The sequence below is a fragment of the Equus caballus genome, chromosome X (assembly GCF_041296265.1).
Source record: "Equus caballus isolate H_3958 breed thoroughbred chromosome X, TB-T2T, whole genome shotgun sequence".
Classification (NCBI taxonomy): Eukaryota; Metazoa; Chordata; class Mammalia; order Perissodactyla; family Equidae; genus Equus; species Equus caballus.
This window is the reverse complement of record NC_091715.1, coordinates 40,456,779-40,473,651: the sequence shown is the minus strand read 5'-3', so window position 1 is coordinate 40,473,651 and position 16,873 is coordinate 40,456,779. Positions and strand designations below refer to the sequence as shown.

Genomic DNA, 16,873 nt, shown 5'->3' with positions numbered 1-16,873 from the left:
AGGTTGTTTTTCTCAGTAACCTCAAAACCTTGTGGCTGATTCACAACCTATATGCCCACATCCACAGCTGACCACATCCACCGCTGCAGCCACGTGTGTAACACCAAACCCTCATGTGGCCACCACTCTTCCTCCCTCCCTGGCAGAATATGGAAAAGACCAAAGGGCCTTCCACTCAAAGACCACTTGACCACATAGATTAAGACTATAAGGTGAGGTGACACAGATCCTCAAGGATATATTGAATCAGCAGCAGCAGGCATGACCACATTGCACCCCCCCACTCCCCACCATGGTCCTCCCACAGAATGTGACCACCCTGCACACAGGCCCAACCAGAACACTGCACAGCAAGACACATCATTTTTCATAGAGCTCTATTGTGGCATATAATAATAGGTACTCTATATAAATTAAATTAAAAATAAAGCTCCAGCAGGTTGCACAGGTTGGCTGTTAATAAATATATCTCTGGGTAATTGTGCCCCAAGACCAGCTCACGACCACTCTCCCTCATCCAGAGAATTATACAAAAATAAATACAGGCTCAGGGGGAGGGGAGGAAGGGAATACATGCCCAATCCCATTCTGAAAGTCCTCACTCACACCATCCACCTATGCCCTGTTCCTCTCCACTGGTATCACCACAGGGAGCCCTGTGCTGACTGCAGAGCTCAGGGACGGGAAGGCCTCTCTCCATTGGAACATTCTCAGAAGCAAAGGACACCTCACTGTACAGGCCACACATCCCCTCTGAACCCTCTGGGGGTGGTGCAGGGGCTGCCCCTCCCCAAACCCCAGAGAGGGGGAAGCCTGTTATTGCTGAGCCCACAAGCAGCTCCTACGAGAACCAGGCCAGAGAGAGGCACAGCGCAAGCACCAGGAGGGACATACCACTGTTCAGAGCCACAGGGACCACCACCAGCCCAGCCAGGACCCCCAGAGTCTGGGTCAAGGGCCCCCGGAGCTGGGGAGGCAATACACACACACATTCTGCAGGGACTGCTAGGGTGGGAGACCCCTTTGGGGGCTCAAGGCTTGGGCCTGAACCCTCTTTATCCTGGGAGCTTAGATGGGGCCTGGCCAGGCTGGAAGGATAGATCTCAGTCCCTGAGGGACCAAGGAGGGTGAGATTTTGCCCCCACAGGACTGGAGCAGCTGGCTCCTTGCCCGATACAGGAACCACACTGTCTGTCCACTTAGTGGTAAACTCTATCCGGGCTTCTGTCCCCTCCAAGGACTCGGTCACCCCAGCTATCACCCTATTCATGTGCAAAGAGTCAGTGTCCTTGCCCATCCCCTTCTCTGGAGCCCTAGTGAACTGACCCTCTGTACCCAGAACCACAGGGCTGTCACATCCCGAGCCCTCTGCCCATGGGAGCCACACATCTCCCACAGAATGAGCCCCAGAGAGGATTTCCGGAGGCGATTCCTTGGGGGTGTCCCCTTCTGGGCTGGAGGGTATATTGGAGAGCCCCTCCTCGCCCTCCCCCTCCTCATCAGGGTCCTCAGTGTCCTTGATGAGCTCCACACCACGCCCCAGCCGGGCATAGTGCAGTGTGATCTCCTCAGCCAGGGCACTGTTCAGGGCCCGCTCAGGGCCAGGCCACTTCAAGATCAGATCTCGGTCCGTGAGTATGCCCAGCGGATGGCTGGGGGACAGCCCCCCATCTGTGAGGCCCTCCCCGCCACCTCCTGCCCCACCTGCAGCCACGGCAGCCCGCAGGCGGCTCAGATGGGAAAGGTAGAGCTGCTCTAGCTCCTGGTCAATGGTGTCCTCACCAAGCAGCTCCTCCAACCCACTCATGACCTCCAGACCCCCGAGGGGCTCATCCATAATAGCACCCCCCATGGGGTACTTCCGGCCCCCTCCATTCTCGCTTGATACTTCCCATGTGGCCTCCACCTGTTGCTGGCTGGGTTCCAGGAAAGGCCCAGCTGCCCCCTCACTTGCATCGGGCCCTGAGGCCTGGTCCCTGGGGGAGCCACCCAGGCCACAGAGAGAGGAGGAGGAAGGAATCCTGATGATCGGTGCCTGGGGAATCTCTGTGAAAGCCACAGGTGGACTGCTTCTGGGGATGTCACCTTCCTCTGGGGGTTTGCCAGTCACTGTAACTTCAGAAACCTGGAGCCATTGGAGGTGGAGGGGGGGGACGCAGGAGGGGAGAGAAAGGAAAGGGAATGAAGTAGAGGAAGAGATGGGACAAGCAGAGACAGTAAGAACTAGTGACAGCCCACATTCAGCCCCACAGGTGTTTCCAGATAAACACTCCTTAAAGAGCCCTCTATAATTCTCTAAACTCCAAAGACTATGTTGTCTATATTAAAATAACAAAATTAGATGGAGTAAAATGGGGCTTCCTGCAGATCATGAAGCGGAGGAAGTCAGTGGGCACCAAGATCTGGTGAATAGCTGTCAGTAAATACTGTTGGCTGACCTCCGAAACACATCCAGAATATCCATATGAATTCATGCATTCTTCTCTTTTTAAAAAATTTATTTCCTGGCTCTTTTGGCAAGGCCTAGAAACAATGACCAATCTAGCAGCAACAAACACACCTAGCACCCAGATCTTGGTTTCTAAATACCATTCTCCACTAAAAGGAACCAGGGCTCCTTAAATAAGTGGCTGTTTCCAGGTTTGGGGCAGGGAAAGTACAGGATGAGTCTGGGACATACTGTCATACCAGAATGTGAGGAAGGGCTGAAAGAATGATGGGTATGTGTCAAAAGGACTCAAGCCAATCTAAGTAAGCTCCCAACGGCCAGAGATAGTTCTACTTAAGCAGCAAAATAAATAAGTGCAACGGATGGAAACTCAACAAAAATGTTTAAAATTCTCGAGTTAATAATGATATACCAAAACCAAAACTCCTTTAATTGGTCACCTTTGGAAAAGTACATTTCTTCTGAAAACTGGTAAACAGAAGGGAAAAATTAAGCATTTATACAGCTTTTTCTATACAAACTATATACCCTCAAGGTATATACCTTCAAGGTAACCAGACAGTTGATGTGAGAAAGTTGTTCTTTAGAGAAGAATTCCAGCTAATAAATGAAGTGGGAATAAGGGAATTAAATAGAACAACTCTATTTAAGTTAATTTAATAAATAATAGATTATATTTAACAAATTAATAAAATTAATAGTTTAATAAATTAAATCAATTAAATTTAATAGATCAAATTAATTAAATAGAATTAATAAATTAATAAAAATAGAGTAAGAAATGTGTTTCCACGTGGATGCAAACAGCCAAATCCAGACTGTGGGAAACTCTACAGGGCAAACAAGTTTTCTTCAACAAATTGCAAGAAAAGTGGAGGAGATTTAAAAATCTAAAAAGACCCATCGACCAAATGCAAAGTGTTGATCTTGTTTGGATCCTAAAATGTTCATGAGATAAGGAAATGTGATCACTGACCAAATACTAAGATAGTAAGGAATTATTGTTAATTTTCTGAGGAGTGATGATGGCACCGTGGCTTTTTTAGAGTGCTTAATTTTCTGAGATACAAACTCAAGTATTTATGGATGGAATAGTGTCTGGATTTTTTCCAAAACAATTCCATAGGGAATGGGAGGAGAGGGAGCGGGGGTGTAGAAAAAGTAGGAATGGACATGTGTTGAAATTTGTTTTGAAGCTGGGTGATGGGTATATGGGGGTTCATTATACTAGTCTCTTTACTTTCACACATGTTTGAAAATCTTTGTAATAAAAAGTTAAAACACACACACACACATTAACATACATCTCCAGAATCTCTCTATCTCCCTGCCAGCCTCAGCATCGCTGTCCCGGAACACTGCAGTAGCCTCCTCCTCACGGTCCCCCTGCTTCCACCCTCACCCCTAAGGCCTATTTTCCTCCCAGTAGTCAGAGGGAACCTGTTAAATCGTATTCAGATCACAGCCCTCCTCTGCTCACGACCCCGACCCTCCCGTGGCTCCCCTCTCACACAGAGTAAAAGCCAGAGCCCTCTCCAGGGTCCAGGAGGCCCTACACAATGTGTCCCCACCTCCTCTCCCATCTCACCTCCTCCTGCTCCCCCTCACCTTCTGCTCCTTACTGTTCCTCACACACATTAGTCATGGCCCCACCTCGAGGACTTTGCAGTTGCCTGGGATGTTCTTCCTAGTTGTCCATGTGGCTCACTCTTACTTCCTTCAGATCTCTGCTCAGATCTCACTTACCACTAAGGTCTTCCCTGGCCGCTCGATCTAAAGTTGCAAATGCCCCCTGCACTTCTCTCTCTTTCTCTCTCTCTCTCACACACATACACACACACACACACACACACATACACACACACAGACTCTCTCTCTCTCTCTCCCTCCCTCCCCCATCCCTTTATTTTTTTTTCTTGGCATTCACCATCATCTAACATACCATATATTTTAACTATTATTTTGTTTTATTATATCTCACTCCACTGAAAAGTACGTAAGCCCCATGAAGACAGGGTTTTTGGTCACTAACGTATTCCCAGCATCTACAATAGTGCTTGGCACAGAGCAAGCACTCAATAAATATTTGCTAAGCTAGCAAATGACATTTCTATAAGCCCAAGTGAGTAACTGCATTCTACACCTCCACCATCAGGTTCTGATTTGGGGGACTTCCCTCCAAACTAGGGTGGACTAAGAGAAAGTTACGCCCCACCACCCAGCCTCCCATTGGGCTGTGCATCCAGAGCCTGCCAGGGCCTGCTTACCTGAAGTGTCATCTGGGGCCACGGACGGAGAGGGGTGGGGGCCACCAGGGGACCCACTGACTCCTGGACATCAGGACGTTCTGCTGGAGAGAAGAGAAGGGCAGCATTGGGGCAAGGCAGGTATACAAGCAGGCCTGGTTTGGTTAAGAAAATCTGTTCTTCTAGCCAATTGGCAGTTTTGCCTCTGAAGCTTTCTGTGACAGTCTAAGGCAGAGGGTGCCTCTTAATTTATACAGAAAGGAAAAGGGGAGGAAGAAAGAAATGGTAAATACGAGCTAAAACTCCGGCAGGCTGCCAATTGCTTACCCACAGCAGGGGTATTATCATCCATGCTCTTCATCCTTAGTTCTTCCTCGTTAGGCCTGTGGGGCAGAGGAGAGAATGCATGGAGCTGACGCCCCAGAGGCCAGTTCTGCCAGCCACCGGCACCTTCTGAGCCTCTGTGGTGGCCCACCCTCACCTGACAGCGCTGTTTTCTCTTCTGCTGCCTCTTTCGATGCCCTGATTTTAAAAGTCCTACACATTCATTATAGAAAATTCACAAAATACAAGACAGCATAAAGAAGCAGGAAAAAGTCACACATTAGCCAGAAGCAACCACCATTACCACTCTGGAAAATTTCATTCCAGACATTCTATGAAATTATTCAGATTCTGCAGACATAATTTCACAGCTGGCTTTGTCCATTTAACAGTAAGAAGCATCATTATATACCTTTGTAAACATTTGAAATGGCTGCTTACTACTCATATGGACTCACCATAATGTATGTGGCCATTCCCTTCCTACTGAGCAGCTAGGTGGTTTCCTTCATTTTGCTCTCACAAAGCAGACTTCAGGGTACACCACTGGGCATAGCTTCATGAACATGTTGGATCATTTCTTTAGGGTAAACTCCTGTCTGTGGAGGAACCCGTCTTTCCCAAGAAACGGCAGGTGAGGACTGTGGGGCATAGGAAGCAGCAAAAGGGAGGAAGGAAGCAACTGGAGAATCGGAAGGTCAGCCGAAAAAGGAAGTAACCCAGGGTCACAGAGGCCTGGGTCCCTCTGCCAGCCCTCTGCCCATCACCACATCAGCCTGGCAGGCCACTTAACCTCCGTGAGCCTCAGCCTCCTCACCTTAAAATGGAGCACAGGGGAGTCAAGAGAAAGGAGGACATCAAGCCAGATACCACGGCCTGGCACAGAGCAAGGGCTGAATCAATCATAGGTATTTATTGTCTTGTTCCTGCTTCACCAGGCACGTCAGACCCCAAGGTCTGAGTGGCATATGCCAAGTGTATTTCAGCCAGTCCCTGCCAGGGGTGGGGTCGTGGGGATCATGGAGAAATCACTGTTGTCATTCTCACAAATGAGTAGCAAATGTTTACAGATTAAGGCAAATGAGAGAAGCATTAACTAAAACATGTTCAGAGACCTGAGAGGAGCTGAGGCAACTTCTCAGATCTTTTTCTTCCTAAGAGGTAATGTGATGATGTTGACATTTCTGGAAATGGTTGCAACTTTTTGGAAACACATCATCAATTACCTTCACAGAAACAGAGTATCACTAGCTGACCCACATATAGTACACCGGTCTAAGCGCTCCACATACATTAATTCACTCGTCACAACAACCCTGTGAGATAGGGCCTTGCAATCCCCTGAAGTGGGCAGTATTATTATCCTCCTCTTACAGATGATGAAATGGAAGCCAAGTAAACGGCTCAATGTCAAGCAGTGAGGATCACAACCGAGGCCTTCCAGCTCAACATTTGTGTTCCTAACCAACGAACTGCTGTTTCTTGGATGCGGGAGAACAGGGTCTTACCCCAAACCCATCTCCAATCCTTTCCAGAAGTGGATAGAGGGAGGCAGCAAGAACAGACAAGATCCCTCCTTCCTCCTTCCTTCAGGCTTTTCTTTGGACCTGCCTCTTGCCCACATATTCATCCCTAGTTTCCCTGCTTTCACGGAACATGCGGCTAGGAGACCACCAGACACAGAAGTGGCTGCAAGAACTGCTTTTTATCACCCCCTCAGGGAGGAAGCTTGAACTATGTACATGAATCTACAGTCTGGAAGCTCCGGAAGGGAGCATCTGTCTTTCTCCATGGACTAGGGCTCATGCGTCCCAGCAGAGGCATTTGAATCAGAATACTGCGGGGCGTGAAGCGGGTGACTCAGGGTGCCCAGCCATCAACTCCTGTGCATCATGGATAAGAGAGGGGGATTCAGAGCAAACCAGCTTGGTCCTGCACTGGTCCCCTAGTAGGTCTAATCCAGGTCTTTGGATTTGTGGCCCAACATGATTTCTGCTGACTTCTTTTGCTGGTGCAGTCCGTCATTAAAGAAACCGTCATCTTCCTAGGATCTTCTCCAGCAAGCGTCTTCAAGAAGACCCACAAACAGACAGAAAGGCAGCCCTCCCTCTCAGGAGCAGGACTAGGCAAGCCATTCCCTGCCATCTAGCCAAGTGCTGACAGGCATGACAATCAGGCTTCTAAAAGCCAGGAGAGAGTCCTAGATGTATGGAAGAGAGGAGGGAGGAACTCAGGACGCAGCCAACCAGCAGGAAAAGAACTCCACAGTCCAGTTTGAAGGAAGAAGAGAGAGAAGAAAAACAAATACAGAACAAATCCCTCAGCCCCCAGAGCATCTTGTCCACAGCCAAGGAGGGTAAGAAGAGGCAGAACATGCAAAAATCGGGGCAGGCAATTCAGCCAATCCCAAGATCCACGAAGTCAGCAGAAGCTCACAGGTCACTCTCCCTCCATCCGAAGTCAGAGACAAAAGCAGGAGGCACAAGCATTTATTGTTCACCCTTCCTGCATGGGCCCTTGTCATTGACACACCAAGTCATTTGAAAACCTTCACACCTATCCTTCAAAACAGCACCCTTTCCTTTTTACAAATGCAGAAACTGAGGCTCAAGGAACCGTGTCTCTACGCCCACTAATTACACACCACACTGATAACATGCAAAGAGGCCTCCATTTTGAAGACAGCATTTGAAACTGTGGGCTTAAAAAAAACCCTAAATATCCTTGAACTGTCTTTCACAGTAAACATTCGGGGGCAGCTATGACTTTAATCAAAAGGAGGAGAGTGAGAGAAATGGAGTACAATGTATACTGACTCACTGATCAGTAACGGGGAGGAGGGGTTCTTAGAAAAATGGGCAGGGAGGAGATTAAGAACAAAACTGTACCTCCAGGGTGCTTGCTAATTTTCGAGAAGGAAACCTGCTCTTTTGGCACCAGCCCCACAAATGCCACGTGGTGTCTCCTCAAGAGCAGTGGGCAGTAGGGGGCCGGAGCACACAGACCTGGGGACATCTTAGGCACACATCCTTTGGGTGCCAGCAAGAACTAGTCAAGACGGTGCAGCCTAGAAGGGGCCGTATCAGGCCTGCGTGCCAGTCTCCTGGGCATGAAAATTCTTCCTGCCATCAGGAAACTGAGTGGCCACTAACCTCAAATGGACCCGGGGAGGCCAAGAGGCAAGATTTCAGAAAGAGGTGCCGTTGGCCCCAGCCTAAGCCAGCGAAGAGAGAACAAAAATGTGAATTGCCACAGTGAGAGTGAGCAAGCAGGGGAGGGCTGACAACCCCACGAAGAGCAAAGCAGGCTTTCAGAGCAGTCACGTCACTGCCATCGCCACTGCCGCCACCCGAGTCCTCTGCGAGCACCCCCAACGCTCGTGTTTTCAAAGAACTCGGCCAGCCCAAAGTGGGTCACACGCTGAAACCCCAAGGGAAACTCAGCAGACCCCGGCTCCCGTGCAGTCAACCTGAAGATAATGCTGACTTTCCGGGGGGACAGGTGGCTTCAGAAACCTGCCCCGCGATACCTGGAATCCCGGTTACCCTGAGCCATCTGCTTTCCGAAAACAGGGTTTGAAGGCGGCTGTGAAAGCCACCAAGTTATGTGGGCCATCGCTCTGCTTCCCCGAGCTACAGTCTGGGTCAGTGCCAACTCTAGGACTTACGGACCACCCAGCGGGGTGCGGGGAGGAGAGCAGTGCCTTGTGCTATGAGCTCCTTTTACAGCAGTGGCTTCATTCATGTGGCCATGAAACACAGTAAGAAACACATTTTACATCATAACCGAGCACACCCATACATGTGTAAATATATACATAGATATAACTGAAAAACAGTCGTTCTTTGCATGAAACACCACTTACCTTTACTACACATTGTCATGCACTCTATTTTCTACGCTGTTTCTTTTTTTCAATGTTTGCTGGAATCCAGTAAATTGATTTCACATCTCGTAAAGGGTCAAGGACAAGTAATTATGAATAACCCTGGCTCTGCCACCTATCAGCTGTGTGACCTGGAGCAAGTTACTTCATCTCTCTATGCCTCAGTTTCCTCATCTGCGAAGAGGGTATAATAGTAATACCTACCTCAGCAAGCTGTTGAACAGACTGAGGAAACATCGGGAAACCGCCCATAAAGTGCTTAACAAACAGTAATCCCTTCCGAATCCCCACGGAGGGAAGTGAGGCTCTGAAAAGGAAAGCAACTTGCCCAGTACTGCCCGGCTGGTAAGGCCTGTCACCCAGCCTGGTACAGCAGTTGAAAACTGGGGCACTAGAGGAGGACTGTCCCAGCTCTGCCACTTTTGGAGTGTGTGGCCTCAGGCCCACATCCTTAACCAAGATGTGCTGCCAGTTTTCTGTGGAATAAAAGAGGATCATTTTCACACGAAATCCTCACTCTCCAGACAACTAAGATGACCTGTGGCCCATCCTGCTTTGACTTTGATTGTTCTGGTTTCCCCTAAGGCTGCCAAGTCAGAGAGCAAGGTGGGTCTCCGTCCATTCAGCTACAAGTGAACCTAAAAATCATTGAGGCCTTCCTGTGCTTCAGCCCAGGGACAGACCCTGGAGACACAATAGTGAGCAAACCCGACCAGGAAGCTTACAATTTAGTGTGGAGGAAGACATAAAAAAAATACTCACAGTCATTCTTTCAACAAACATTTATTGACCACCGGTTAAGTGCCGGGCACATGGCAGGCCCTGCGGGAACACAGCAGTGAACAAAGGCAGACCACGTCCCTACCCCTCACGGAGCTTACAGTCTAGCAGGGCAGAGAGGGTCATCCAATAATCCCCTAAAGAAGGTCTAACGACAAGCTGAGGTCAGTGCCTTCAGAAAAGGCAAGATGCTCCACAACAAAGGGCCCTGGCCCACACGACAGGGTCAAGGAAAATGAGCAAAGGAGGGGAAGGGGAGTGGGAGGCTGCTCAGAACACCATGGGGCATGATGGATTCAACCTTGAATGAGGGGAGCTGGAGGCATCTTTGGGACATCAGCCAAGTGGAGACAGCAAGTTTGGCTATATGAGGCTGAAGGAGAAAGCAAGGAGAAAGCGAAGGGCCAGAGAGTTCAAAGTAAAGCAGCAGAGCATGGTTCCAAGGCAAGAGAAGAAAGTGTTTTAAGTAAGAGAGTTCAATCACTTCAAGAGGAACACCAAAAACCGCCTATGGAATCTGGCAGATGCGGGGGCTGAAGCAAGTGGAGAAGGCAAGCGTAAGCAACTCTTTAGAGGGGGTCGGCAATGAAGCAGAGGAGAGTGATGAGGTGCCAGCCAGGAGCAGCAGGGGCAGAGGTGGGGTCAAAGGACAACTTTTGAAGACAGTAGAGACGCTGGCATGTATAAGGGCCAATAGAGGATCAGGTGAGGAGGGCAGTGAAAAACTGCCAGGAGAGAAAGGGTAATTGATTATGTCAGCTTCTGGAGCAAGGGGCAGAAAATGGAACCCAGAGCACAGTGGGGGAGCTGGCCTGAGGGAGGAGAGGGGCCCGCTCCTCCCCTATACCACAAGGGAGGGGAGTCACTTTGCAGGCTTGAGGCTGCAAGTTGTGGGGAGTTACATTCTCATGTCTTCTATTTGGTTTTTTGAAGCAGGAAGCAAAGTCTGAAGGTAAGAACATTCCAAAGAGTCACATGAGGGAAGAGACAAGAGTGGATCAGAAAAATGTCAGAGGACTGCCAGGCAGGGTGGAAAACAATCCTGAATTTTTGGGGATGCTCATCTCCTCTGCTAACGGCATTCTCTCACATGCCTGCTTGGCTGACCAGCGCTATGGAAAACTGGAGTTTGAGGAGATTGGGATGGACAGGCTTCCCAGAGGAAGCACTCTTAGAACCGAAGGCTCAAAATGAGGAGACTGCAAGGGGCACAGAACCAACATTCCTGGTGACGGAAACAGCATAGGCAAAGGCCCTGAGGTAGAAAAGGGCAAGACACCTTGGAAAGACCACAGAGATAGGAGCCCAGAAGGCAGAGGACGGCATGAGGGGAGACTAGTCGCCATGGAGGCCAGATTGGGGGAGAGAGCAGGTGATGCTGAAGGCCACGCTGAGGCTTTCTTGGTCTCTATTTTTAAGAGGAATAGGACATCTCATAAGGGTGCTAAGCCAAGGCGGACCAGGAGGGCTCCTCCCCACACTAGCCCTGGAACTTCGGACTCTGGGAGCCTCAGTTTGCTCATCCAGGAAAGGAATAAAAACAGTCTATCTCACAGGAAGCATTGAAAGGATTGGATGAGACTCTGCATGCAAATACTCGGCAAAGTGCCTAGCAAAGAGCAGGGTCTCGGCCAGGTCTCACACAACAAGCCCTCTGTGCCTACCCCTCCCACCCAGCTCCACTACAAGCCCTTTGACATCTTGCACCAGCCTGTATCTTTTTCCCTGTTTAAACCCAGCATTGTGCCCAGCACATAGTTAGGCTCTCAATAAATGCCTGCCGATGGATCATCTCTAAGCCTAAGGGTTATCAAAAGCCTGGTCCAGCAACCCAAGAAGTGCAGCCATTTCGCCTTCTGAGCTGTATCCCAATGGCTGCACCCTTCTCCCACGCCCCCCACCTGATGTGGCTGCACCCGGTGCACAGAGGGCCAACACTTCCTGAACGGGAAGCCCTCTGTGACAGGGCTCCCACAGGTTAAGGCTATCCCCTGAGATCCTGCACCATTTCCCAGGAGGGCTGAGTCGCAGGGGGTGGCTGTTCTTCAACAGCGCTCCAAGTCACCAGCAGCACACAGGTTTTAAAACAATAATAAGTTGAATGTACTCGCCAAGAAAGCCACCGACCTACAAAGAAAATCTTATCGCTGATCTTGCAATGAGCACCAACCTCCCCTTTGCAAGAGCTGAGATCAAAAGATAAAGAAGCTATCAAAAAGCCATCTGCCCACTTAAAATAATATCACAAGTCATGTTAGGAACCACAGACCTGGGGCCAGATACCAAAACAATTGTCTGAAAGGGCTGCTTCAATTTCTCCTTAAAACCACCCATGTATTTTAAAAGAAAAACACCCTCTCCACCCACCTTGGCCCATCTGCCATCTTTTGATTTCTGTTCCCTTCCTTTCACACTGTAAAATGACCAAACTCCATTACCCAAACTGTCGCATCTTACAGTCAGGGCTCCCATGACAGCCAGCTGGGATGACGACTTGGGAAAAGTGACAGAAATAAAGGCGATTCTGCGGCACTGGAACAGCTCAGTATCTTGATCTGGGTGCTGGTTACACAAAAGCATAGATACGTAAAAATCCACTGAGCCCTCCACTTAAGATCAGTATACTTTATGTAGGGATAGCTCAATAACGGGTGGGGGGAGGTAAAAGGAAAGCATGACATGCTGGGAAGACCAGGAGCAAAATGCAGAATTTGCCCTGAATCCTATCAGGCCTTCAAGAGGAGCAGTAGTTTTTTAAAAAAAAGCCCCTAGCATCTCCTCCCTAGTCCTGTCACTCACTAGCTGAGTGTACTTGAACAAGCTGGCTCACCTCTCTGAGCTACCTCAGTTCCCCCCCCCCCCCCCCCGCTACTAAATGGGCATAATCACAGCACCTACACCACACAGCATGCAGAGCAGGACTCAGGAGAGAACAGACTTGAAGCTCCTAGCATGGAGTTACTGATCTGATGCTGGCCACCGTTCTCCTTCACAGCCATCACGCTTCAGTTACCTTGCCCATCTTTGCTGCGGCCAATCTGGCCACACAGTGACTGTCATTCCCCTTCAGCAGATGAAGAAACTGAGGCAAGGCCACACAGCTGATGAGAGGCAGAGCAGAGTTTGGGAGCGGAATCCAAGGAAGTGTATGTGTGACTTCCTAAGTATAAATACTAGCTAACACCTACGTGGCACTGCTATGAGCCAGGCTCGGTTCTGAGTGCCTTTACTCGTCTCCCGGGAAGCAGATGCTGTAATTCTGTTTTACGGATGAGGGTACTGAAGCACAGTACAGTTAAATGAGTTGGCCAGGGTCCCAAGGCCAACAGATGGCAGGGCTGGGATTTGAACCCAGGCTCTGATGGCAGAATCCACTCTCTTAATGCAATAAGGAGAGCCATGCTGCCTGCCCGCCTTAGACGAAGTCTCAGGTGACTGTAGGGTCCACAGGTCGGTAAGTGGGTGCTTGCTCAGTGACCCAGGCACATCTGCCCACCAGGCCCAAGCTAGACCTTTCTGAACCACTCACAGCCTAAGGCCTTGCCAGGAGCACAAATATCTTGCTGCAGCCAGAGGCTTCTGATCAAGCACACACAAGGTCCAAAAAGCATGTTCCCATTCCCAGACCTCCCTGGAGCAGGGAAATGTATGCATCTCCCACACATGCACAGAGAATCTACTCATCCCAGGCTGGACTTAGGTGACCCCAAAAAGAATCAGGCCTAGCTGCTACCCTTGAAGAACTCATAGCTTGATGGAAAAAACCGAGGAGAATCTTGTATCAGGGCCTCCTGGGGGTTAACTGGTTCCTTCTCCCAGGCCCTGAATGGTCACAGGTGCTATGGCAAAAACAAAGGACACGAGCTTCAAGTCCAGGCCCACCTGGTTCTGCCTCTGCCAGAGCCACTGCTTCCCTGTGAGAGCAACTCAGCCCCTCGCCTCTGCAGAAAGCCTCCGACTAGGTTAGAGCATAACAGTAAAGAGAGTGTACAGACTTCAAGGTCAGACGTGGCCGAACTGGAAAAGCCAGGCACCATCACTTCCTCAACCAGTTTCTCCCTCTAGAACCCTCGTTTCCTGCTCGTTTCCTGCTCTGTCGAGTGAGAATCAGATTCCCTGCCTCCCACTGGCAAGGCCCTTGGTTCACACTGTCACTGCAGTTCTTTCCACTTCAACACAGTGCCCATCAATCATGCCAAGCTCCTCCCCACCTCAGAACCTTTGCACTTGCTGTTCCCTCTGTCTAGAACATCCTTGCTCCAATGTGTGCATAACTGCTCCTCTTTATCATTCAGGACTCAGTTTAAACAGCACCTTCTCAGAAAAGTCCTCCCTCTTCCCTTTTCTACAAACTCTCCCCCCCCCCATTACTATGCACAACTCTTCTTATCATCATCCAGGATTCACCTCCTCAAAGGCCCTCCCCAAACACCCTGTCTAAAGCAGCTATTCCCTCCCACACTATCGCCTTACTCTATTTTTTTCCCCTCAGCAGCTAAGCTTATGCCTATGTATCTTATCTGCTTTCTGATTGTTTTTCAAATTGTCTCCCACAGAAGCCTGCATGATCCTTGAGGGCAGGGAAGATATCTGTCTTGTTCAGGGCTTTACAGTGGAATTCAATAAATGAATGAATGAAACCCCAGTTATCTAAAACAGAGCCTAGCACATGTTTGGCTTCCATTACTCTTTGACTGACTGACTGCGCCCTCCTCCCCGTCCTGGAGAGCAGGCCTGAGGGGTTCCTGGGTCGGGATACTTGTCCTCCATCCTAAACACAGCCCTGTGTTGGCGGAGGTGGCGCTGGCAGACATTACCTGCGCCTCACCGGCTTCATGCAGCTCTTCAGCTGCCTGGCCTCAGCCTCCACGGGACCCTGGCACTCGGGCTGTGGCTCCAGCTGCTGCTGCTGGGGCAGCCCTTCAGCATCAGTGGGTGTGAGAGCGGGTGCAATCCGGAGCAGGACTGTGTAGTTGCGGCCGTGGTTGTTGGCCCAGAAAGTGCCCTCGGGGGTCTCATAGCGCACCACGAAGTCCAGGCGCGCCCCATCGCCCGCGCCCTCAGCAAAGGGCAGCTGGAAGGCAAAGCGGTCGGTGCGGCCGCCGTCGTCGGGCGAGGAGGCGCACGCCTGGCCGGGGCCCAGGCCCAGGCCGGGATCCAGGATGGGGTCTCCTGCTCCTGGTCCTCCCACTCCTGCCCCTGGCGGGCTGCGCGGGACGTAGCGCGCGGGGTGGTCGCAGAAGGAAGCCCAGCCGTCGTGTGAGGCACGCACGTGCACCGCCTTCTCGAAGGAGCGGTTCAGCACGCGCACCAGCCCGCGCAGCACCGGCGGGCGCCCCCCAGGCACCCACACTCCGGCACCCCCGGGGACCGCTCCGGGAGGCGGCAGCAGCGCCTCCAGCTCCACCATGACGCGCCCCAAGCGCTCCAGACGGCCCGGCGCGGGCGGCAGCGAAAATGTGGGCACCAGGTAAAACCCCCCGCCGGCGGGGACGGGACACAGCGGCGAGGGCTCGGAGTAAGCTTCCTCTTCCTCCTCCCCTTCATCCCCATCCTCGCCATCGTCGTCCTCATCAGCCCCACCGCCGTCGCCATCTTGCCCGGCCGCCGCCGCCATCTTGCCCGCCCCGGGCCCGCCCCACGGCCGGTAGCGGCGCAGCTGCGCCAGCGGCAGCCCCAGGGCCTCGTCGGCGAACAGCACCCTCCGCGGGGCCGCCGCTGCCTCAACAGAGGTGCGGGGCTCGCCCGCGGCCGGCGAGGGGGGCGCGGGATGCCGCAGCGGGGGCTCCACAGGGGCCGTGCGCGCCATATCGGCGGCAGCGGCGGCGGCGGCGGCACCGACGGCACCGGCGGCGGGACCGGCGGGGGCAGGGCCTGAAGGGGCGGGCAGCCAATAGGAAGGCCAGCGCAGGGGGGGTACGGCTCACGGGGAGCGTAGTCGGTGAGCTGAAGACAGGCATAGCAGAGAGCGAATGGGAAGCCGCGCACGGGTGACGTAGGCGGTGAGTCGCGTGCAGGAGAAGCATGCAGCCAATGGGGATGCCCGAGAGTGGGCGGTGTGGGAGGCAGGATGATCGGAGAATCAATGGGGAGGCGTGAATGGGGGGTGCTGGTCCGAGATGAAGACAGAAGTAGGACAGCTAGTGGGGGAGTGTGAGCGGGAGCGGCGTGTGGGCGGCGGGGAAAATGGACTGGCTACAAGCGATGGGGGTAGCAGGGAGTGAGCAAGTGAAAAGTAGGAGATTTGTAGGTTGCGTAGGTAGCGGGATGGAAGAGACAGCGAACAGCCAATGGGAAGTCACGCGCTGGGTGTATAGAAGAAGGATGACGATAATAGCTGCAGCTAGCCAATGGGGAGCCTTGTGAGCGTGCACTGGCCTTCAAAGGGCGGTGCTAGGGTGGTGCTAGCCAATACGGAGGCTAGAAGAAGCCCAAGAGGCGGTGTGTGAGCGGCCTCGGAGACGGGACTGGAGAGGCAGAGCCAATGGGGGTGTGCGATGAAGACGGGAGCGAGGAAGAGAGAAAGCGGATAGCCAATGGGAGAGCCAGAGTTGAAGGCAGTTGAGCCCGCAAAGAGCGGTGCTAGAGCGGGATGAACCAATGCAGAGGCTGGAAAGTGTAGCAGGAAGGACACGGAGGCGGGACGGGAAAGAGCAGGGCCAACGGGGTGTTGCAGATGGTGTAAAGGAGGGGATGAACAGCCAATAAGGAAGCCAGAGGAGAGGATGGTGCATAGACAGTCTGGGCTGTAGGGTCGTCCGGCCGCAGAACCGTAGAATGCTGGCAGCCATTGGGAGGAGTGTGCCTCTTTTGGATGCATTTACTTTCTCCTTAAACCCCTGTGATTCCCCATTGCCCCAGAGCTTTGAACGCCCAGAGCCCCTGAAGACCTAGACTGCACCCTAGTATGAGATCTAAGAAAGCAAAACGGACTCTCTCGTAGCAGTTACTGGGTCTCCCCTGCCCACCTCCGAGCCTTTGCTTGAGGGGTACCACTAGCCAAGAATGCCCCTGATAGTCACCCTCAGCATTCTCCAGCACGTGACACCCTTGACGAATGAGTGGCCAAATGAGAAATTGAGCTTTTTTGGAAGATGCGCTTTTTCTAACTTCAGCTCAGGAAAACACTGAGCCTGACTGTACGCCGCCGACGGTCGATCCGGCATGTTGGCCTACGTTGACTAACGT

General features: G+C 51.7%; 1 protein-coding gene across 3 annotated transcripts; it reads right to left on the bottom strand.

Moving 5' to 3' along the window:
- Positions 1-360: 360 nt before the first annotated feature.
- PPP1R3F (protein phosphatase 1 regulatory subunit 3F) lies at positions 361-15,558 on the bottom strand. Of its 3 annotated transcripts, none has more exons than XM_005614150.4 (4): positions 14,503-15,558; positions 5,023-5,078; positions 4,717-4,796; positions 361-2,125 (listed from the first exon to the last, which is right to left on the bottom strand). In XM_005614150.4, exons 1-4 carry the CDS (start codon positions 15,492-15,494, stop codon positions 842-844), a joined length of 2,412 nt encoding a protein of 803 aa, XP_005614207.2. In that variant the 5' UTR covers positions 15,495-15,558; the 3' UTR covers positions 361-841. The 3 variants fall into 3 exon arrangements, with proteins under 3 accessions (XP_005614207.2, XP_014584333.2, XP_070114741.1); XM_014728847.3 differs by having other exon boundaries at positions 4,717-4,799; positions 14,503-15,557; XM_070258640.1 differs by lacking the exon at positions 14,503-15,558 and adding an exon at positions 5,478-5,498.
- Positions 15,559-16,873: the final 1,315 nt, after the last annotated feature.

Coding starts and splice junctions, on each gene's coding strand:
- PPP1R3F (XM_014728847.3), bottom strand. CDS start 15,494: ATGGCGCGCACGGCCCCTGTGGAGCCCCCGCTGCGGCATCCCGCGCCC. Junction 4,800..5,022: donor TGATAATACCCCTGCTGTGG/GTAAGCAATTGG, acceptor TCTTCTCTCCAG/CAGAACGTCCTGATGTCCAG. Junction 2,126..4,716: donor GGCCCCAGATGACACTTCAG/GTAAGCAGGCCC, acceptor CAATGGCTCCAG/GTTTCTGAAGTTACAGTGAC.